General features: G+C 50.0%; 1 protein-coding gene across 1 annotated transcript in view; it reads right to left on the bottom strand.

Annotated features, from left to right (window-relative positions):
- omc2 (omcin 2) overlaps positions 1-22,867 on the bottom strand; it is a 127,496-nt gene that overhangs the window by 60,702 nt on the left and 43,927 nt on the right. The window contains exons 12-13 of the mRNA XM_084716263.1: positions 4,711-5,155; positions 3,815-4,596 (exon numbers count right to left, since the gene is read on the bottom strand). Of these exons, the coding sequence (XP_084572389.1) occupies positions 3,815-4,596; positions 4,711-5,155 (1,227 nt within the window). The remainder of the gene's footprint in view (positions 1-3,814; positions 4,597-4,710; positions 5,156-22,867) is intronic.

Raw genomic sequence — 22,867 nt, 5'->3', positions numbered from 1 at the left:
GAACCCACCGTTGTTGTCGGAGCTGCACTTGTTGTTGTTGTGGCACCTGCAGTTGTTGTCGGGATTGCCGTTGTTGGTGTTGTGGTACCTGCAGTTGTTGTTGTAGAACCCACAGTTGTTGTCGGAGCTGAACTTGTTGTTGTGGCACCTACAGTTGTTGTCGGGGTAGCAGTTGTTGTTGGGATTGCTGTTGTTGATGTTGTGGTACCAGTAGTTGTAGTTGTGGCACTTGCACTTGTTGTTGGGGTAGCAGTTGTTGTCGGGGTAGCAGTTGTTGTCGGGATTGCTCTTGTTGATGTTGTGGTACCAGCAGTTGTAGTTGGGGCAGTACTCCGTGTTGTGGTGCCTACAGTTGTTGTAGAACCCACCGTTGTTATCGGAGATGCACTTGTTGTTGTTGTGCCACCTGTTGTGGTGCCTGCAGTTGTTGTTGTAAAACCCACCGTTGTTGTCGGAGCTGCACTTGTTGTTGTTGTGCCACCTGTTGTGGTGCTTGCAGGTGTTGTTGTTGTAGAACCCACCGTTGTTGTTGGAGCTGCACTTGTTGTTGTTGTGGCACTTGCAGTTGTTGTTGTAGAACCCACAGTTGTTGTCGGAGCTGAACTTGTTGTTGTGGCACCTGCAGTTGTTGTCGGGGTAGCAGTTGTTGTCGGGATTGCTGTTGTTGATGTTGTGGTACCAGTAGTTGTAGTTGTGGCACTTGCACTTGTTGTTGGGTTAGCAGTTGTTGTCGGGGTAGCAGTTGTTGTCGGGATTGCTATTGTTGATGTTGTGGTACCAGAAGTTGTACTAGGGGCAGTACTCCTTGTTGTGGCACCTGCTGTTGTTGTTGTAGAACCCACCGTTGTTGTCGGACCTGCACTTGTTGTTGTTGTGACACCTGTTGTGGTGCCTGCAGTTGTTGTTGTTGTATAACTCACCGTTGTTGTCGGAGCTGCACTTGTTGTTGTTGTGGCACCTGCAGTTGTTGTCGGGATTGCCCTTGTTGGTGTTGTGGTACCAGCAGTTGTAGCTGGGGCAGTACTCCCTGTTGTGGTGCCTGCAGTTGTTGTTGTAGAACCCACCGTTGTTGTCGGAGCTGCACTTGTTGTTGTTGTTGCACCTGTTGTGGTGCCTGCAGTTGTTGTTGTTGTAGAACCCACCGTTGTTGTCGGAGCTGCACTTGTTGTTGATGTGGCACCTGTTGTGGTGCCTGCAGGTTTTGTTGTTGTAGAACCCACCGTTGTTGTTGGAGCTGCACTTGTTGTTGTTGTGGCACCTGCAGTTGTTGTCGGAGCTGAACTTGTTGTTGTGGCACCTGCAGTTGTTGTCGGGGTAGCAGTTGTTGTCGGGATTGCTGTTGTTGATGTTGTGGTACCAGCAGTTGTAGTTGGGGCAGTACTCCGTGTTGTGGTGCCTACAGTTGTTGTAGAACCCACCGTTGTTATCGGAGCTGCCCTTGTTGTTGTTGTGGCACCTGTTGTGGTTCCTGCAGTTGTTGTTTTTGTAGAACCCACCGTTGTTGTCGGAGCTGCACTTGTTGTTGTTGTGGCACCTGTAGTTGTTGTTGTAGAACCCACCGTTGTTGTTGGAGCTGCACTTGTTGTTGTTGTCGCACCTGCAGTTGTTGTCGGGATTGCCGTTGTTGGTGTTGTGGTAGCAGCAGTTGTAGCTGGGGCAGTAGCAATTGTTGTTGGGGTAGCACTTGTTGTCGGGGTAGCAGTTGTTGTCGGGATTGCTCTTGTTGATGTTGTGGTACCAGAAGTTGTACTTGGGGCAGTACTCCTTGTTGTGGCACCTGCAGTTGTTGTTGTAGAACCCACCGTTGTTGTCGGAGCTGCACTTGTTGTTGTTCTGGCACCTGCAGTTGTTGTCGGGATTGCCGTTGTTGGTGTTGTGGTACCAGCAGTTGATGTTGTAGAACCCACAGTTGTTGTCGGAGCTGAACTTGTTGTTGTGGCACCTGCAGTTGTTGTCGGGGTAGCAGTTGCTGTCGGGATTGCTGTTGTTGATGTTGTGGTACCAGCAGTTGTAGTTGTGGCACTTGCACTTGTTGTTGGGGTAGCAGTTGTTGTCGGGGTAGCAGTTGTTGTCGGGATTGCTATTGTTGATGTTGTGGTACCAGAAGTTGTACTTGGGGCAGTACTCCTTGTTGTGGCACCTGCAGTTGTTGTTGTAGAACCCACCGTTGTTGTCGGAGCTGCACTTGTTGTTGTTGTGACACCTGTTGTGGTGCCTGCAGTTGTTGTTGTTGTAGAACCCACCGTTGTTGTCGGAGCTGCACTTGTTGTTGTTGTGGCACCTGCAGTTGTTGTCGGGATTGCCGTTGTTGGTGTTGTGGTACCAGCAGTTGTAGCTGGGGCAGTACTCCCTGTTGTGGTGCCTGCAGTTGTTGTTGTAGAACCCACCGTTGTTCTCGGAGCTGCACTTGTTGTTGTTGTTGTTGCACCTGTTGTGGTGCCTGCAGTTGTTGTTGTTGTAGAACCCACCGTTGTTGTTGGACCTGCACTTGTTGTTCTTGTGGCACCTGCAGTTGTTGTTGTAGAACCCACAGTTGTTGTCGGAGCTGAACTTGTTGTTGTTGTGGCACCTGCAGTTGTTGTCGAGATTGCCGTTGTTGGTGCTGTGGTACCAGCAGCTGTTGTTGTAGAACCCACAGTTGTTGTGGCACCTGCAGTTGTTGTCGGGGTAGCAGTTGTTGTCGGGATTGCTGTTGTTGATGGTGTGGTACCAGCAGTTGTAGGTGGGGCAGTACTCCGTGTTGTGGTGCCTACAGTTGTTGTAGAACCCACCGTTGTTATCGGAGATGCACTTGTTGTTGTTGTGCCACCTGTTGTGGTGCCTGCAGCTGTTGTTGTAGAACCCACCGTTGTTGTCGGAGCTGCACTTGTTGTTGTTGTGGCACCTGCTGTGGTGCCTGCACGTGTTGTTGTTGTAGAACCCACCGTTGTTGTTGGAGCTGCACTTGTTGTTGTTGTGGCACTTGCAGTTGTTGTTGTAGAACCCACAGTTGTTGTCGGAGCTGAAGTTGTTGTTGTGGCACCTGCAGTTGTTGTGGGGGTAGCAGTTGTTGTCGGGATTGCTGTTGTTGATGTTGTGGTACCAGTAGTTGTAGTTGTGGCACTTCCACTTGTTGTTGGGGTAGCAGTTGTTGTCGGGGTAGCAGTTGTTGTCGGGATTGCTATTGTTGATGTTGTGGTACCAGAAGTTGTACTTGGGGTAGTACTCCTTGTTGTGGCACCTGCAGTTGTTGTTGTAGAACCCACCGTTGTTGTCGGAGCTGCACTTGTTGTTGTTCTGACACCTGTTGTGGTGCCTGCAGTTGTTGTTGTTGTAGAACCCACCGTTGTTGTCGGAGCTGCACTTGTTGTTGTTTTGGCACCTGCAGTTTTTGTCGGGATTGCCGTTGTTGGTGTTGTGGTACCAGCAGTTGTAGCTGGGGCAGTACTCCCTGTTGTGGTGCCTGCAGTTGTTGTTGTAGAACCCACCGTTGTTGTCGGAGCTGCACTTGTTGTTGTTGTGGCACCTGTTGTGGTGCCTGCAGTTGTTGTTGTTGTAGAACCCACCGTTGTTGTTGGAGCTGCACTTGTTGTTGTTGTGTCACCTGTAGTTGTTGTTGTAGAACCCACAGTTGTTGTCGGAGCTGAACTTGTTGTTGTGGCACCTGCAGTTGTTGTCGGGGTAGCAGTTGTTGTCGGGATTGCTGTTGTTGATGTTGTGGTACCAGTAGTTGTAGTTGTGGCACTTGCAATTGTTGTTGGGGTAGCACTTGTTGTCGGGGTAGCAGTTGTTGTCGGGATTGCTGTTGTTGATGTTGTGGTACCAGCATTTGTACTTGGGGCAGTACTCCGTGTTGTGGTGCCTACAGTTGTTGTTGTAGAACCCACCGTTGTTGTCGGACCTGCACTTGTTGTTGTTGTGCCACCTGTTGTGGTGCCTGCAGTTGTTGTTGTAGAACCCACCGTTGTTGTCGGAGCTGCACTTGTTGTTGTTGTGGCACCTGTTGTGGTTCCTGCAGTTGTTGTTTTTGTAGAACCCACCGTTGTTGTCGGAGCTGCACTTGTTGTTGTTGTAGCACCTGCAGTTGTTGTCGAGATTGCCGTTGTTGGTGTTGTGGTACCAGCAGTTGTTGTTGTAGAACCCACAGTTGTTGTGGCACCTGCAGTTGTTGTCGGGGTAGCAGTTGTTGTCGGGATTGCTGTTGTTGATGTTGTGGTACCAGCAGTTGTAGTTGGGGCAGTACTCCGTGTTGTGGTGCCTGCAGTTGTTGTTGTAGAACCCACCGTTGTTGTCGGAGCTGCACTTGTTGTTGTTGTGGCACCTGTTGTGGTGCCTGCAGGTGTTGTTGTTGTAGAACCCACCGTTGTTGTTGGAGCTTCACTTGTTGTTGTTGTGGCACTTGCAGTTGTTGTTGTAGAACCCACAGTTGTTGTCGGAGCTGAACTTGTTGTTGTGGCACCTGCAGTTGTTGTCGGGGTAGCAGTTGTTGTTGGGATTGCTGTTGTTGATGTTGTGTTACCAGCAGTTGTTGTTGGAGCTGCACTTGTTGTTGTTGTGGCACTTGCAGTTGTTGTTGTAGAACCCACCGTTGTTGTCGGACCTGCACTTGTTGTTGTTGTGCCACCTGTTTTGGTGCCTGCACTTGTTGTTGTAGAACCCACCGTTGTTGTCGAAGATGCACTTGTTGTTTTTGTGGCACTTGCAGTTGTTGTCGGGATTGCTGCTGTTAATGTTGTGCTACCAGCAGTTGTAGTTGTGGCACCTGCTGTTGTTGTCGGGGTAGTAGTTGTTGTCGGGGTTGCTGTTGTTGATGTTGTGGTAGAAGAAGTTGTAGTTGTGGCACTTGCAGTTGTTGTTGGGGTAGCAGTTGTTGTCGGGGTAGCAGTTGTTGTCGGGATTGCTGTTGTTGATGTTGTGGTACCAGAAGTTGTACTTGGGGCAGTACTCCTTGTTGTGGCACCTGCAGTTGTTGTTGTAGAACCCACCGTTGTTATCGTAGATGCACTTGTTATTGTTGTGCCACCTGTTGTGGTGCCTGCAGTTGTTGTTGTAGAACCCATCGTTGTTGTCGGAGCTGCACTTGTTGTTGTGGCACCCGCAGTTGTTGTCGGGATTGCTGTTGTTGGTGTTGTGGTACCAGCAGTTGTTGTTGTAGAACCCACAGTTGTTGTGGCACCTGCAGTTGTTGTCGGGGTAGCAGTTGTTGTCGGGATTGCTGTTGTTGATGTTGTGGTACCAGCAGTTGTAGTTGGGGCAGTACTCCGTGTTGTGGTGCCTACAGTTGTTGTAGAACCCACCGTTGTTATCGGAGATGCACTTGTTGTTGTTGTGCCACCTGTTGTGGTGCCTGCAGTTGTTGTTGTAGACCCCACCGTTGTTGTCGGAGCTGCACTTGTTGTTGTTGTGGCACCTGCAGTTTTTGTCGGGATTGCCGTTGTTGGTGTTGTGGTACCAGCAGTTGTAGCTGGGGCAGTACACCCTGTTGTGGTGCCTGCAGTTGTTGTTGTAGAACCCACCGTTGTTGTCGGACCTGCACTTGTTGTTGTTGTTGTAGAACCCACAGTTGTTGTCGGAGCTGAACTTTTTGTTGTGGCACCTGCAGTTGTTGTCGGAGTAGCAGTTGTTGTCGGGATTGCTGTTGTTGATGTTGTGGTACCAGCAGTTGTAGTTGGGGCAGTACTCCGTGTTGTGGTGCCTGCAGTTGTTGTTGTAGAACCCACCGTTGTTGTCGGACCTGCACTTGTTGTTGTTGTGCCACCTGTTGTGGTGCCTGCAGTTGTTGTTGTAGAACCCACCGTTGTTGTCGGAGATGCACTTGTTGTTGTTGTGGCACCTGCAGTTGTTGTCGGGATTGCTGTTGTTGATGTTGTGCTACCAGCAGTTGTAGTTGTGGCACCTGCTGTTGTTGTCGGGGTAGTAGTTGTTGTCGGGGTTGCTGTTGTTGATGTTGTGGTACCAGCAGTTGTAGTTGTGGCACTTGCAGTTGTTGTTGGGGTAGCAGTTGTTGTCGGGATTGCTGTTGTTGATGTTGTGGTACCAGAAGTTGTACTTGCGGCAGTACTCCTTGTTGTGGCACCTGCAGTTGTTGTTGTAGAACCCACCGTTGTTGTCGGAGCTGCACTTGTTGTTGTTGTGGCACCTGCAGTTGTTATCGAGATTGCCGTTGTTGGTGTTGTGGTACCAGCAGTTGTTGTTGTAGAACCCACAGTTGTTGTGGCACCTGCAGTTGTTGTCGGGGTAGCAGTTGTTGTCGGGATTGCTGTTGTTGATGTTGTGGTACCAGCAGTTGTAGTTGGGGCAGTACTCCGTGTTGTGGTGCCTACAGTTGTTGTAGAACCCACCGTTGTTATCGGAGATGCACTTGTTGTTGTTGTGCCACCTGTTGTGGTGCCTGCAGTTGTTGTTGTAGACCCCACCGTTGTTGTCGGAGCTGCACTTGTTGTTGTTGTGGCACTTGCAGTTGTTGTTGTGGAACCCACAATTGTTGTCGGAGCTGAACTTGTTGTTGTGGCACCTGCAGTTGTTGTCGGGGTAGCAGTTGTTGTCGGGATTGCTGTTGTTGTTGTTGTGGTACCAGAAGTTGTGCTTGCGGCAGTACTCCTTGTTGTGGCACCTGCAGTTGTTGTTGTAGAACCCACCGTTGTTGTTGGAGCTGCACTTGTTGTTGTTGTGGCACCTGCAGTTGTTGTCGGGATTGCCGTTGTTGGTGTTGTTGTAGCAGCAGTTGTAGCTGGGGCAGTACTCCCTGTTGTGGTGCCTGCAGTTGTTGTTGTAGAACCCACCGTTGTTGTCGGACCTGCACTTGTTGTTGTTGTGCCACCTGTTGTGGTGCCTGCAGTTGTTGTTGTAGAACCCACCGTTGTTGTCGGAGATGCACTTGTTGTTGTTGTGGCACCTGCAGTTGTTGTCGGGATTGCTGTTGTTGATATTGTGCTACCAGCAGTTTTAGTTGTGGCACCTGCTGTTGTTGTCGGGGTAGTAGTTGTTGTCGGGGTAGCAGTTGTTGTCGGGATTGCTGTTGTTGATGTTGTGGTACCAGAAGTTGTACTTGGGGCAGTACTCCTTGTTGTGGCACCTGCAGTTGTTGTTGTAGAACCCACCGTTGTTGTCGGAGCTGCACTTGTTGTTGTTGTGACACCTGTTGTGGTTCCTGCAGTTGTTGTTGTTGTAGAACCCACCGTTGTTGTCGGAGCTGCACTTGTTGTTGTTGTGGCACCTGCAGTTGTTGTCAGGATTGCCGTTGTTGGTGTTGTGGTACCTGCAGTTGTTGTTGTAGAACCCACAGTTGTTGTCGGAGCTGAACTTGTTGTTGTTGTGGCACATGTTGTGGTGCCTGCAGTTGTTGTTGTTGTAGAACCCACCGTTGTTGTCGGAGCTGCACTTGTTGTTGTTGTGGCACCTGCAGTTTTTGTCGGGATTGCCGTTGTTGGTGTTGTGGTACCAGCAGTTGTAGCTGGGGCAGTACACCCTGTTGTGGTGCCTGCAGTTGTTGTTGTAGAACCCACCGTTGTTGTCGGAGCTGCACTTGTTGTTGTTGTGGCACCTGTTGTGGTGCCTGCAGTTGTTGTTGTTGGAGAACCCACCGTTGTTGTTGGAGCTGCACTTGTTGTTGTTGTGGCACCTGTAGTTGTTGTTGTAGAACCCACAGTTGTTGTCGGAGCTGAACTTGTTTTTGTGGCACCTGCAGTTGTTGTCGGGGTAGCAGTTGTTGTCGGGATTGCTGTTGTTGATGTTGTGGTACCAGTAGTTGTAGTTGTGGCACTTGCAATTGTTGTTGGGGTAGCACTTGTTGTCGGGGAAGCAGTTGTTGTCGGGATTGCTGTTGTTGATGTTGTGGTACCAGCAGTTGTACTTGGGGCAGTACTCCGTGTTGTGGTACCTACAGTTGTTGTTGTAGAACCCACCGTTGTTGTCGGACCTGCACTTGTTGTTGTTGTGCCACCTGTTGTGGTGCCTGCAGTTGTTGTTGTAGAACCCACCGTTGTTGTCGGAGCTGCACTTGTTGTTGTTGTGGCACCTGTTGTGGTTCCTGCAGTTGTTGTTTTTGTAGAACCCACTGTTGTTGTCGGAACTGCACTTGTTGTTGTTGTAGCACCTGCAGTTGTTGTCGAGATTGCCGTTGTTGGTGTTGTGGTACCAGCAGATGTTGTTGTAGAACCCACAGTTGTTGTGGCACCTGCAGTTGTTGTCGGGATTGCCGTTGTTGGTGTTGTGGTACCAGCAGTTGTAGCTGGGGCAGTACTCCCTGTTGTGGTGCCGGCAGTTGTTGTTGTAGAACCCACCGTTGTAGTCAGAGCTGCACTTGTTGTTGTTGTGGCACCTGTTGTGGTGCCTGCAGTTGTTGATGTTGTAGAACCCACCGTTGTTGTTGGAGCTGCACTTGTTGTTGTTGTGGCACCTGTAGTTGTTGTTGTAGAACCCACAGTTGTTGTCGGAGCTGAACTTGTTGTTGTGGCACCTGCAGTTGTTGTCGGTCTAGCAGTTGTTGTCGGGATTGCTGTTGTTGATGTTGTGGTACCAGTAGTTGTAGATGTGGCAATTGCAATTGTTGTTGGGGTAGCAGTTGTTGTCGGGATTGCTGTTGTTGATGTTGTGGTACCAGAAATTGTACTTGCGGCAGTACTCCTTGTTGTGGCACCTGCAGTTGTTGTTGTAGAACCCACCGTTGTTGTTGGAGCTGCACTTGTTCTTGTTGTGGCACCTGCAGTTGTTGTCGGGATTGCCGTTGTTGGTGTTGTTGTAGCAGCAGTTGTAGCTGGGGCAGTACTCCCTGTTGTGGTGCCTGCACTTGTTGTTGTAGAACCCACCGTTGTTGTCGGAGCTGCACTTGTTGTTGTTGTGGCACCTGTTGTGGTTCCTGCAGTTGTTGTTTTTGTAGAACCCACCGTTGTTGTCGGAGCTGCACTTGTTGTTGTTGTGGCACCTGCAGTTGTTGTTGTAGAACCCACAGTTGTTGTCGGAGCTGAACTTGTTGTTGTGGCACCTGCAGTTGTTGTCGGGGTAGCAGTTGTTGTCGGGATTGTTGTTGTTGATGTTGTGGTACCAGCAGTTGTAGTTGGGGCAGTACTCCGTGTTGTGGTGCCTGCAGTTGTTGTTGTAGAACCCACCGTTGTTGTCGGACCTGCACTTGTTGTTGTTGTGCCAGCTGTTGTGGTGCCTGCAGTTGTTGTTGTAGAACCCACCGTTGTTGTCGGAGCTGCACTTGTTGTTGTTGTGGCACCTGTTGTGGTTCCTGCAGTTGTTGTTTTTGTAGAACCCACCGTTGTTGTCGGAGCTGCACTTGTTGTTGTTGTGGCACCTGCAGTTGTTGTCGAGATTGCCGTTGTTGGTGTTGTGGGACCAGCAGTTGTAGCTGGGGCACTACTCCCTGTTGTGGTGCCTGCAGTTGTTGTTGTAGAACCCACCGTTGTAGTCAGAGCTGCACTTGTTGTTGTTGTGGCACCTGTTGTGGTGCCTGCAGTTGTTGATGTTGTAGAACCCACCGTTGTTGTTGGAGCTGCACTTGTTGTTGTTGTGGCACCTGTAGTTGTTGTTGTAGAACCCACAGTTGTTGTCGGAGCTGAACTTGTTGTTGTGGCACCTGCAGTTGTTGTCGGGCTAGCAGTTGTTGTCGGGATTGCTGTTGTTGATGTTGTGGTACCAGTAGTTGTAGTTGTGGCAATTGCAATTGTTGTTGGGGTAGCACTTGTTGTCGGGATTGCTGTTGTTGATGTTGTGGTACCAGAAATTGTACTTGCGGCAGTATTCCTTGTTGTGGCACCTGCAGTTGTTGTTGTAGAACCCACCGTTGTTGTTGGAGCTGCACTTGTTCTTGTTGTGGCACCTGCAGTTGTTGTCGGGATTGCCGTTGTTGGTGTTGTTGTAGCAGCAGTTGTAGCTGGGGCAGTACTCCCTGTTGTGGTGCCTGCAGTTGTTGTTGTAGAACCCACCGTTGTTGTCGGAGCTGCACTTGTTGTTGTTGTGGCACCTGTTGTGGTTCCTGCAGTTGTTGTTTTTGTAGAACCCACCGTTGTTGTCGGAGCTGCACTTGTTGTTGTTGTGGCACCTGCAGTTGTTGTCGAGATTGCCGTTGTTGGTGTTGTGGTACCAGCAGTTGTTGTTGTAGAACCCACAGTTGTTGTGGCACCTGCAGTTGTTGTTGTAGAACCCACCGTTGTTGTCGGAGCTGCACTTGTTGTTGTTGTGGCACCTGCAGTTGTTGTCGAGATTGCCGTTGTTGGTGTTGTGGTACCAGCAGTTGTTGTTCTAGAACCCACAGTTGTTGGCGCACCTGCAGTTGTTGTCGGGGTAGCAGTTGTTGTCGGGATTGCCGTTGTTGGTGTTGTGGTAGCAGCAGTTGTAGCTGGGGCATTACTCCCTGTTGTGGTGCCTGCAGTTGTTGTTGTAGAACCCACCGTTGTTGTCGGAGCTGCACTTGTTGTTGTTGTGGCACCTGTTGTGGTGCCTGCAGGTGTTGTTGTTGTAGAACCTACTGTTGTTGTTGGAGCTTCACTTGTTGTTGTTGTGGCACTTGCAGTTGTTGTTGTAGAACCCACAGTTGTTGTCGGAGCTGAACTTGTTGTTGTGGCACCTGCAGTTTTTGTCGGGGTAGCAGTTGTTGTTGGGATTGCTGTTGTTGATGTTGTGTTACCAGCAGTTGTAGTTGGGGCAGTACTCCGTGTTGTGGTGCCTGCAGTTGTTGTTGTAGAACCCACCGTTGTTGTCGGAGCTGCACTTGTTGTTGTTGTGGCACCTGTTGTGGTGCTTGCAGGTGTTGTTGTTGTAGAACCCACCGTTGTTGTTGGAGCTGCACTTGTTGTTGTTGTGGCACTTGCCGTTGTTGTTGTAGAACCCACAGTTGTTGTCGGAGCTGAACTTGTTGTTGTGGCACCTGCAGTTGTTGTCGGGGTAGCAGTTGTTGTTGGGATTGCTGTTGTTGATGTTGTAGTACCAGTAGTTGTAGTTGTGGCAATTGCACTTGTTGTTGGGGTAGCAGTTGTTGTCGGGGTAGCAGTTGTTGTCGGGATTGCTATTGTTGATGTTGTGGTACCAGAAGTTGTACTAGGGGCAGTACTCCTTGTTGTGGCACCTGCAGTTGTTGTTGTAGAACCCACTGTTGTTGTCGGAGCTGCACTTGTTGTTCTGACACCTGTTGTGGTGCCTGCAGTTGTTGTTGTTGTAGAACCCACCGTTGTTGTCGGAGCTGCACTTGTTGTTGTTGTGGCACCTGCAGTTGTTGTCGGGATTGCTGTTGTTGGTGTTGTGGTACCAGCAGTTGTAGCTGGGGCAGTACTCCCTGTTGTGGTACCTGCAGTTGTTGTTGTAGAACCCACCGTTGTTGTCGGAGCTGCACTTGTTGTTGTTGTGGCACCTGTTGTGGTACCTGCAGTTGTCGATGTTGTAGAACCCACCGTTGTTGTTGGAGCTGCACTTCTTGTTGTTGTGGCACCTGTAGTTGTTGTTGTAGAACCCACAGTTGTTGTCGGAGCTGAACTTGTTGTTGTGGCACCTGCAGTTGTTGTCGGGGTAGCAGTTGTTGTCGGGGTTGCTGTTGTTGATGTTGTGGTACCAGCAGTTGTAGTTGTGGCACTTGCAGTTGTTGTTGGGGTAGCAGTTGTTGTCGGGGTAGCAGTTGTTGTCGGGATTGCTGTTGTTGATGTTGTGGTACCAGAAGTTGTACTTGGGGCAGTACTCCTTGTTGTGGCACCTGCAGTTGTTGTTGTAGAACCCACCGTTGTTATCGTAGATGCACTTGTTGTTGTTGTGCCACCTGTTGTGGTGCCTGCAGTTGTTGTTGTAGAACCCATCGTTGTTGTCGGAGCTGCACTTGTTGTTGTGGCACCCGCAGTTGTTGTCGGGATTGCTGTTGTTGGGGTTGTGGTACCAGCAGTTGTAGCTGGGGCAGTACTCCCTGTTGTGGTGCCTGCAGTTGTTGTTGTAGAACCCACCGTTGTTGTCGGACCTGCACTTGTTGTTGTTGTGGCACCTGCAGTTGTTGTTGTAGAACCCACAGTTGTTGTCGGAGCTGAACTTTTTGTTGTGGCACCAGCAGTTGTTGTCGGAGTAGCAGTTGTTGTCGGGATTGCTGTTGTTGGGGTTGTGGTACCAGCAGTTGTAGCTGGGGCAGTACTCCCTGTTGTGGTGCCTGCAGTTGTTGTTGTAGAACCCACCGTTGTTGTCGGACCTGCACTTGTTGTTGTTGTGGCACCTGCAGTTGTTGTTGTAGAACCCACAGTTGTTGTCGGAGCTGAACTTTTTGTTGTGGCACCAGCAGTTGTTGTCGGAGTAGCAGTTGTTGTCGGGATTGCTGTTGTTGATGTTGTGGTACCAGCAGTTGTAGTTGGGGCAGTACTCCGTGTTGTGGTGCCTGCAGTTGTTGTTGTAGAACCCACCGTTGTTGTCGGAGCTGCACTTGTTGTTTTGACACCTGTTGTGGTGCCTGAAGTTGTTGTTGTTGTAGATCCCACCGTTGTTGTCGGAGCTGCACTTGTTGTTGTGGCACCTGCAGTTGTTGTCGAGATTGCCGTTGTTGGTGTTGTGGTACCAGCAGTTGTTGTTCTAGAACCCACAGTTGTTGTGGCACCTGCAGTTGTTTTCGGGGTAGCAGTTGTTGTCGGGATTGCTGTTGTTGATGTTGTGGTACCAGCAGTTGTAGTTGGGGCAGTACTCCATGTTGTGGTGCCTGCAGTTGTTGTTGTAGAACCCACCGTTGTTGTCGGAGCTGCACTTGTTGTTGTTGTGGCACCTGTTGTTGTTCCTGCAGTTCTTGTTGTTGTAGAACCCACCGTTGTTGTCGGAGCTGCACTTGTTGTTGTTGTGGCACCTGCAGTTGTTGTCGGGATTGCCGTTGTTGGTGTTGTGGTACCTGCAGTTGTTGTTGTAGAACCCACAGTTGTTGTCGGAGCTGAACTTGTTGTTGTGGCACCTGCAGTTGTTGTCGGGGTAGCAGTTGTTGTTGGGATTGCTGTTGTTGATGTTGTGGTACCAGTAGTTGTAGTTGTGGCACTTGCACTTGTTGTTGGGGTAGCAGTTGTTGTCGGGGTAGCAGTTGTTGTCGGGATTGCTCTTGTTGATGTTGTGGTACCAGCAGTTGTAGTTGGGGCAGTACTCCGTGTTGTGGTGCCTACAGTTGTTGTAGAACCCACCGTTGTTATCGGAGATGCACTTGTTGTTGTTGCGCCACCTGTTGTGGTGCCTGCAGTTGTTGTTGTAAAACCCACCGTTGTTGTCGGAGCTGCACTTGTTGTTGTTGTGCCACCTGTTGTGGTGCTTGCAGGTGTTGTTGTTGTAGAACCCACCGTTGTTGTTGGAGCTGCACTTGTTGTTGTTGTGGCACTTGCAGTTGTTGTTGTAGAACCCACAGTTGTTGTCGGAGCTGAACTTGTTGTTGTGGCACCTGCAGTTGTTGTCGGGGTAGCAGTTGTTGTCGGGATTGCTGTTGTTGATGTTGTGGTACCAGTAGTTGTAGTTGTGGCACTTGCACTTGTTGTTGGGGTAGCAGTTGTTGTCGGGGTAGCAGTTGTTGTCGGGATTGCTATTGTTGATGTTGTGGTACCAGAAGTTGTACTTGGGGCAGTACTCCTTGTTGTGGCACCTGCAGTTGTTGTTGTAGAACCCACCGTTGTTGTCGGAGCTGCACTTGTTGTTGTTCTGACACCTGTTGTGGTGCCTGCAGTTGTTGTTGTTGTAGAACCCACCGTTGTTGTCGGAGCTGCACTTGTTGTTGTTGTGGCACCTGCAATTTTTGTCGGGATTGCCGTTGTTGGTGTTGTGGTACCAGCAGTTGTAGCTGGGGCAGTACTCCCTGTTGTGGTGCCTGCAGTTGTTGTTGTAGAACCCACCGTTGTTGTCGGAGCTGCACTTGTTGTTGTTGTGGCACCTGTTGTGGTGCCTGCAGTTGTTGTTGTTGTAGAACCCACCGTTGTTGTTGGAGCTGCACTTGTTGTTGTTGTGGCACCTGTAGTTGTTGTTGTAGAACCCACAGTTGTTGTCGGAGCTGAACTTGTTGTTGTGGCACCTGCAGTTGTTGTCGGGGTAGCAGTTGTTGTCGGGATTGCTGTTGTTGATGTTGTGGTACCAGTAGTTGTAGTTGTGGCACTTGCAATTGTTGTTGGGGTAGCACTTGTTGTCGGGGTAGCAGTTGTTGTCGGGATTGCTGTTGTTGATGTTGTGGTACCAGCATTTGTACTTGGGGCAGTACTCCGTGTTGTGGTGCCTACAGTTGTTGTTGTAGAACCCACCGTTGTTGTCGGACCTGCACTTGTTGTTGTTGTGCCACCTGTTGTGGTGCCTGCAGTTGTTGTTGTAGAACCCACCGTTGTTGTCGGAGCTGCACTTGTTGTTGTTGTGGCACCTGTTGTGGTTCCTGCAGTTGTTGTTTTTGTAGAACCCACCGTTGTTGTCGGAGCTGCACTTGTTGATGTTGTAGCACCTGCAGTTGTTGTCGAGATTGCCGTTGTTGGTGTTGTGGTACCAGCAGTTGTTGTTGTAGAACCCACAGTTGTTGTGGCACCTGCAGTTGTTGTCGGGTTAGCAGTTGTTGTCGGGATTGCTGTTGTTGATGTTGTGGTACCAGCAGTTGTAGTTGGGGCAGTACTCCGTGTTATGGTGCCTACAGTTGTTGTAGAACCCACCGTTGCTATCGGAGATGCACTTGTGGTTGTTGTGCCACCTGTTGTGGTGCCTGCAGTTGTTGTTGTAGACCCCACCGTTGTTGTCGGAGCTGCACTTGTTGTTGTTGTGGCACCTGTTGTGGTGCCTGCAGGTTTTGTTGTTGTAGAACCCACCGTTGTTGTTGGAGCTGCACTTGTTGTTGTTGTGGCACCTACACTTGTTGTCGGGATTGCCGTTGTTGGTGTTGTGGTAGCAGCAGTTGTAGCTGGGGCAGTACTCCCTGTTGTGGTGCCTGCAGTTGTTGTTGTAGAACCCACCGTTGTTCTCGGAGCTGCACTTGTTGTTGTTGTGGCACCTGTTGTGGTTCCTGCAGTTCTTGTTTTTGTAGAACCCACCGTTGTTGTCGGAGCTGCACTTGTTGTTGTTGTGGCACTTGCAGTTGTTGTCGAGATTGCGGTTTTTGGTGTTGTGGTACCAGCAGTTGTTGTTCTAGAACCCACAGTTGTTGTGGCGCCTGCAGTTGTTGTCGGGGTAGCAGTTGTTGTCGGGATTGCTGTTGTTGATGTTGTGGTACCAGCAGTTGTAGTTGGGGCAGTACTCCGTGTTGTGGTGCCTGCAGTTGTTGTTGTAGAACCCACCGTTGTTGTCGGAGCTGCACTTGTTGTTGTTGTGGCACCTGTTGTGGTGCCTGCAGGTGTTGTTGTTGTAGAACCCACCGTTGTTGTTGGAGCTTCACTTGTTGTTGTTGTGGCACTTGCAGTTGTTGTTGTAGAACCCACAGTTGTTGTCGGAGCTGAACTTGTTGTTGTGGCACCTGCAGTTGTTGTCGGGGTAGCAGTTGTTGTTGGGATTGCTGTTGTTGATGTTGTGTTACCAGCAGTTGTTGTTGGAGCTGCACTTGTTGTTGTTGTGGCACCTGTAGTTGTTGTTGTAGAACCCACAGTTGTTGTCGGAGCTGAACTTGTTTTTGTGGCACCTGCAGTTGTTGTCGGGGTAGCAGTTGTTGTCGGGATTGCTGTTGTTGATGTTGTGGTACCAGTAGTTGTAGTTGTGGCACTTGCAATTGTTGTTGGGGTAGCACTTGTTGTCGGGGTAGCAGTTGTTGTCGGGATTGCTGTTGTTGATGTTGTGGTACCAGCAGTTGTAGTTGTGGCACTTTCAGTTGTTGTTGGGGTAGCAGTTGTTGTCGGGATTGCTGTTGTTGATGTTGTAGTACCAGTAGTTGTAGTTGTGGCAATTGCAATTGTTGTTGGGGTAGCAGTTGTTGTCGGGATTGCTGTTGTTGATGTTGTGGTACCAGAAATTGTACTTGCGGCAGTACTCCTTGTTGTGGCACCTGCAGTTGTTGTTGTAGAACCCACCGTTGTTGTTGGAGCTGCACTTGTTGTTGTTGTGGCACCTGCAGTTGTTGTCGGGATTGCCGTTGTTGGTGTTGTTGTAGCAGCAGTTGTAGCTGGGGCAGTACTCCCTGTTGTGGTGCCTGCAGTTATTTTTGTAGAACCCACCGTTGTTGTCGGAGCTGCACTTGTTGTTGTTGTGGCACCTGTTGTGGTTCCTGCAGTTGTTGTTTTTGTAGAACCCACCGTTGTTGTCGGAGCTGCACTTGTTGTTGTTGTGGCACCTGCAGTTGTTGTCGAGATTGCCGTTGTTGGTGTTGTGGTACCAGCAGTTGTTGTTCTAGAACCCACAGTTGTTGTGGCACCTGCAGTTGTTGTTGTAGAACCCACCGTTGTTGTCGGAGCTGCACTTGTTGTTCTTGTGGCACCTGCAGTTGTTGTCGAGATTGCCGTTGTTGGTGTTGTGGTACCAGCAGTTGTTGTTGTAGAACCCACAGTTGTTGTGGCACCTGCAGTTGTTGTCGGGGTAGCAGTTGTTGTCGGGATTGCTGTTGTTGATGTTGTGGTACCAGCAGTTGTAGTTGGGGCAGTACTCCGTGTTGTGGTGCCTACAGTTGTTGTAGAACCCACCGTTGTTGTCGGAGCTGCACTTGTTGTTGTTTTGGCACCTGTTTTGGTGCCTGCAGGTGTTGTTGTAGAACCCACCGTTGTTGTTGGAGCTGCACTTGTTGTTGTTGTGGCACCTGCAGTTGTTGTTGTAGAACCCACAGTTGTTGTCGGAGCTGAACTTGTTGTTGTGGCACCTGCAGTTGTTGTCGGGGTAGCAGTTGTTGTCGGGATTGTTGTTGTTGATGTTGTGGTACCAGCAGTTGTAGTTGGGGCAGTACTCCGTGTTGTGGTGCCTGCAGTTGTTGTTGTAGAACCCACCGTTGTTGTCGGACCTGCACTTGTTGTTGTTGTGCCACCTGTTGTGGTGCCTGCAGTTGTTGTTGTAGAACCCACCGTTGTTGTCGGAGCTGCACTTGTTGTTGTTGTGGCACCTGTTGTGGTTCCTGCAGTTGTTGTTTTTGTAGAACCCACCGTTGTTGTCGGAGCTGCACTTGTTGTTGTTGTGGCACCTGCAGTTGTTGTCGAGATTGCCGTTGTTGGTGTTGTGGTACCAGCAGTTGTTGTTCTAGAACCCACAGTTGTTGGCGCACCTGCAGTTGTTGTCGGGGTAGCAGTTGTTGTCGGGATTGCCGTTGTTGGTGTTGTGGTAGCAGCAGTTGTAGCTGGGGCAGTACTCCCTGTTGTGGTGCCTGCAGTTGTTGTTGTAGAACCCACCGTTGTTGTCGGAGCTGCACTTGTTGTTGTTGTTGCACCTGTTGTGGTGCCTGCAGGTTTTGTTGTTGTAGAACCCACCGTTGTTGTTGGAGCTGCACTTGTTGTTGTTGTGGCACCTGCAGTTGTTGTCGGAGCTGAACTTGTTGTTGTGGCACCTGCAGTTGTTGTCGGGGTAGCAGTTGTTGTCGGGATTGCTGTTGTTGATGTTGTGGTACCAGCAGTTGTAGTTGGGGCAGTACTCTGTGTTGTGGTGCCTGCAGTTGTTGTTGTAGAACCCACCGTTGTTGTCGGACCTGCACTTGTTGTTGTTGTGCCACCTGTTGTGGTGCCTGCAGTTGTTGTTGTAGAACCCACCGTTGTTGTCGGAGATGCACTTGTTGTTGTTGTGGTACCTGCAGTTGTTGTCGGGATTGCTGTTGTTGATGTTGTGCTACCAGTAGTTGTAGTTGTGGGACCTGCTGTTGTTGTCGGGGTAGTAGTTGTTGTCGGGGTTGCTGTTGTTGATGTTGTGGTACCAGCAGTTGTAGTTGTGGCACTTGCAGTTGTTGTTGGGGTAGCAGTTGTTGTTGGGGTAGCAGTTGTTGTCGGGATTGCTGTTGTTGATGTTGTGGTACCAGAAGTCGTACTTGGGGCAGTACTCCTTGTTGTGGCACCTGCAGTTGTTGTTGTAGAACCCAGCGTTGTTGTCGGAGCTGCACTTGTTGTTGTTGTGGCACCTGCAGTTGTTGTCGAGATTGCCGTTGTTGGTACTGTGGTACCAGCAGTTGTTGTTGTAGAACCCACAGTTGTTGTGGCACCTGCAGTTGTTGTCGGGGTAGCAGTTGTTGTCGGGATTGCTGTTGTTGATGTTGTGGTACCAGCAGTTGTAGTTGGGGCAGTACTCCGTGTTGTGGTGCCTACAGTTGTTGTAGAACCCACCGTTGTTGTCGGAGATGCACTTGTTGTTGTTGTGCCACCTGTTGTGGTGCCTGCAGTTGTTGTTGTAGAACCCACCGTTGTTGTCGGAGCTGCACTTGTTGTTGATATGGCACCTGTTGTGGTGCCTGCAGGTTTTGTTGTTGTAGAAACCACCGTTGTTGTTGGAGCTGCACTTGTTGTTGTTGTGGCACCTGCAGTTGTTGTCGGGATTGCCGTTGTTGGTGTTGTGGTAGCAGCAGTTGTAGCTGGGGCAGTACTCCCTGTTGTGGTGCCTGCAGTTGTTGTTGTAGAACCCACCGTTGTTGTCGGACCTGCACTTGTTGTTGTTGTGGCACCTGTTGTGTTTCCTGCAGTTGTTGTTTTTGTAGAACCCACCGTTGTTGTCGGAGCTGCACTTGTTGTTGTTGTGGCACCTGCAGTTGTTGTCGAGATTGCCGTTGTTGCTGTTGTGGTACCAGCAGTTGTTGTTCTAGAACCCACAGTTGTTGTGGCACCTGCAGTTGTTGTCGGGTTAGCAGTTGTTGTCGGGGTTGTTGTTGTTGATGTCGTGGTACCAGTAGTTGTAGTTGTGGCACTTGCAATTGTTGTTGGGGTAGCAGTTGTTGTCGGGGTAGCAGTTGTTGTCGGGATTGCTGTTGTTGATGTTGTGGTACCAGAAGTTGTACTTGGGGCAGTAGTCCTTGTTGTGGCACCTGCAGTTGTTGTTGTAGAACCCACCGTTGTTGTCGGAGCTGCACTTGTTGTTGTTGTGGCACCTGCAGTTGTTGTCGGGATTGCCGTTGTTGGTGTTGTGGTAGCAGCAGTTGTAGCTGGGGCAGTAGCAATTGTTGTTGGGGTAGCACTTGTTGTAGGGGTAGCAGTTGTTGTCGGGATTGCTCTTCTTGATGTTGTGGTACCAGAAGTTGTACTTGGGGCAGTACTCCTTGTTGTGGCACCTGCAGTTGTTGTTGTAGAACCCACCGTTGTTGTCGGAGCTGCACTTCTTGTTGTTCTGGCACCTGCAGTTCTTGTCGGGATTGCCGTTGTTGGTTTTGTGGTACCAGCAGTTGTTGTTGTAGAACCCACAGTTGTTGTCGGAGCTGAACTTGTTGTTGTGGCACCTGCAGTTGTTGTCGGGGTAGCAGTTGCTGTCGGGATTGCTGTTGTTGATGTTGTGGTACCAGCAGTTGTAGTTGTGGCACTTGCACTTGTTGTTGGGGTAGCAGTTGTTGTCGGGGTAGCAGTTGTTGTCGGGATTGCTATTGTTGATGTTGTGGTACCAGAAGTTGTACTTGGGGCAGTACTCCTTGTTGTGGCACCTGCAGTTGTTGTTGTAGAACCCACCGTTGTTGTCGGAGCTGCACTTGTTGTTGTTGTGACACCTGTTGTGGTGCCTGCAGTTGTTGTTGTTGTAGAACCCACCGTTGTTGTCGGAGCTGCACTTGTTGTTGTTGTGGCACCTGCAGTTGTTGTCGGGATTGCCGTTGTTGGTGTTGTGGTACCAGCAGTTGTACCTGGGGCAGTACTCCCTGTTGTGGTGCCTGCAGTTGTTGTTGTAGATCCCACCGTTGTTCTCGGAGCTGCACTTGTTGTTGTTGTTGTTGCACCTGTTGTGGTGCCTGCAGTTGTTGTTGTTGTAGAACCCACCGTTGTTGTTGGACCTGCACTTGTTGTTCTTGTGGCACCTGCAGTTGTTGTTGTAGAACCCACAGTTGTTGTCGGAGCTGAACTTGTTGTTGTTGTGGCACCTGCAGTTGTTGTCGAGATTGCCGTTGTTGGTGCTGTGTTACCAGCAGTTGTTGTTGTAGAACCCACAGTTGTTGTGGCACCTGCAGTTGTTGTCGGGGTAGCAGTTGTTGTCGGGATTGCTGTTGTTGATGGTGTGGTACCAGCAGTTGTAGTTGGGGCAGTACTCCGTGTTGTGGTGCCTACAGTTGTTGTAGAACCCACCGTTGTTATCGGAGATGCACTTGTTGTTGTTGTGCCACCTGTTGTGGTGCCTGCAGTTGTTGTTGTAGAACCCACCGTTGTTGTCGGAGCTGCACTTGTTGTTGTTGTGGCACCTGCAGTTTTTGTCGCGATTGCCGTTGTTGGTGTTGTGGTACCAGCAGTTGTAGCTGGGGCAGTACTCCCTGTTGTGGTGCCTGCAGTTGTTGTTGTAGAACCCACCGTTGTTGTCGGAGCTACACTTGTTGTTGTTGTGGCACCTGTTGTGGTCCCTGCAGTTGTTGTTGTTGTAGAACCCACCGTTGTTGTTGGAGCTGCACTTGTTGTTGTTGTGGCACCTGTAGTTGTTGTTGTAGAACCCACAGTTGTTGTCGGAGCTGAACTTGTTGTTGTGGCACCTGCAGTTGTTGTCGGGGTAGCAGTTGTTGTCGGGATTGCTGTTGTTGATGTTGTGGTACCAGTAGTTGTAGTTGTGGCACTTGCAATTGTTGTTGGGGTAGCACTTGTTGTCGGGGTAGCAGTTGTTGTCGGGATTGCTGTTGTTGATGTTGTGGTACCAGCATTTGTACTTGGGGCAGTACTCCGTGTTGTGGTGCCTACAGTTGTTGTTGTAGAACCCACCGTTGTTGTCGGACCTGCACTTGTTGTTGTTGTGCCACCTGTTGTGGTGCCTGCAGTTGTTGTTGTAGAACCCACCGTTGTTGTCGGAGCTGCACTTGTTGTTGTTGTGGCACCTGTTGTGGTTCCTGCAGTTGTTGTTTTTGTAGAACCCACCGTTGTTGTCGGAGCTGTACTTGTTGTTGTTGTAGCACCTGCAGTTGTTGTCGAGATTGCCGTTGTTGGTGTTGTGGTACCAGCAGTTGTTGTTGTAGAACCCACAGTTGTTGTGGCACCTGCAGTTGTTGTCGGGGTAGCAGTTGTTGTCGGGATTGCTGTTGTTGATGTTGTGGTACCAGCAGTTGTAGTTGGGGCAGTACTCCGTGTTATGGTGCCTACAGTTGTTGTAGAACCCACCGTTGTTATCGGAGATGCACTTGTTGTTGTTGTGCCACCTGTTGTGGTGCCTGCAGTTGTTGTTGTAGACCCCAACGTTGTTGTCGGAGCTGCACTTGTTGTTGTTGTGGCACCTGTTGTGGTGCCTGCAGGTTTTGTTGTTGTAGAACCCACCGTTGTTGTTGGAGCTGCACTTGTTGTTGTTGCGGCACCTGCAGTTGTTGTCGGGATTGCCGTTGTTGGTGTTGTGGTAGCAGCAGTTGTAGCTGGGGCAGTACTCCCTGTTGTGGTGCCTGCAGTTGTTGTTGTAGAACCCACCGTTGTTCTCGGAGCTGCACTTGTTGTTGTTGTGGCACCTGTTGTGGTTCCTGCAGTTGTTGTTTTTGTAGAACCCACCGTTGTTGTCGGAGCTGCACTTGTTGTTGTTGTGGCACTTGCAGTTGTTGTCGAGATTGCGGTTTTTGGTGTTGTGGTACCAGCAGTTGTTGTTCTAGAACCCACAGTTGTTGTGGCGCCTGCAGTTGTTGTCGGGGTAGCAGTTGTTGTCGGGATTGCTGTTGTTGATGTTGTGGTACCAGCAGTTGTAGTTGGGGCAGTACTCCGTGTTGTGGTGCCTGCAGTTGTTGTTGTAGAACCCACCGTTGTTGTCGGAGCTGCACTTGTTGTTGTTGTGGCACCTGTTGTGGTGCCTGCAGGTGTTGTTGTTGTAGAACCCACCGTTGTTGTTGGAGCTTCACTTGTTGTTGTTGTGGCACTTGCAGTTGTTGTTGTAGAACCCACAGTTGTTGTCGGAGCTGAACTTGTTGTTGTGGCACCTGCAGTTGTTGTCGGGGTAGCAGTTGTTGTTGGGATTGCTGTTGTTGATGTTGTGTTACCAGCAGTTGTTGTTGGAGCTGCAATTGTTGTTGTTGTGGCACTTGCAGTTGTTGTTGTAGAACCCACCGTTGTTGTCGGACCTGCACTTGTTGTTGTTGTGCCACCTGTTTTGGTGCCTGCAGTTGTTGTTGTAGAACCCACCGTTGTTGTCGAAGATGCACTTGTTGTTTTTATGGCACTTGCAGTTGTTGTCGGGATTGCTGTTGTTGATGTTGTGCTACCAGCACTTGTAGTTGTGGCACCTGCTGTTGTTGTCGGGGTAGTAGTTGTTGTCGGGGTTGCTGTTGTTGATGTTGTGGTACCAGCAGTTGTAGTTGTGGCACTTGCAGTTGTTGTTGGGGTAGCAGTTGTTGTCGGGGTAGCAGTTGTTGTCGGGATTGCTGTTGTTGATGTTGTGGTACCAGAAGTTGTACTTGGGGCAGTACTCCTTGTTGTGGCACCTGCAGTTGTTGTTGTAGAACCCAACGTTGTTATCGTAGATGCACTTGTTGTTGTTGTGCCACCTGTTGTGGTGCCTGCAGTTGTTGTTGTAGAACGCATCGTTGTTGTCAGAGCTGCACTTGTTGTTGTGGCACCCGCAGTTGTTGTCGGGATTGCTGTTGTTGGTGTTGTGGTACCAGCAGTTGTAGTTGGGGCAGTACTCCGTGTTGTGGTGCCTGCAGTTGTTGTTGTAGAACCCACCGTTGTTGTCGGACCTGCACTTGTTGTTGTTGTGCCACCTGTTGTGGTGCCTGCAGTTGTTGTTGTAGAACCCACCGTTGTTGTCGGAGATGCACTTGTTGTTGTTGTGGCACCTGCAGTTGTTGTCGGGATTGCTGTTGTTGATGTTGTGCTACCAGCAGTTGTAGTTGTGGCAGCTGCTGTTGTTGTCGGGGTAGTAGTTGTTGTCGGGGTTGCTGTTGTTGATGTTGTGGTACCAGCAG

This window comes from Lutjanus erythropterus, chromosome 4, assembly GCF_056507025.1.
Source record: "Lutjanus erythropterus isolate fLutEry1 chromosome 4, fLutEry1.hap2, whole genome shotgun sequence".
Lineage (NCBI taxonomy): Eukaryota > Metazoa > Chordata > Actinopteri > Lutjaniformes > Lutjanidae > Lutjanus > Lutjanus erythropterus.
The sequence above is the reverse complement of the archived record's forward strand: the minus strand, read 5'-3'. Positions and strand labels throughout refer to the sequence as shown.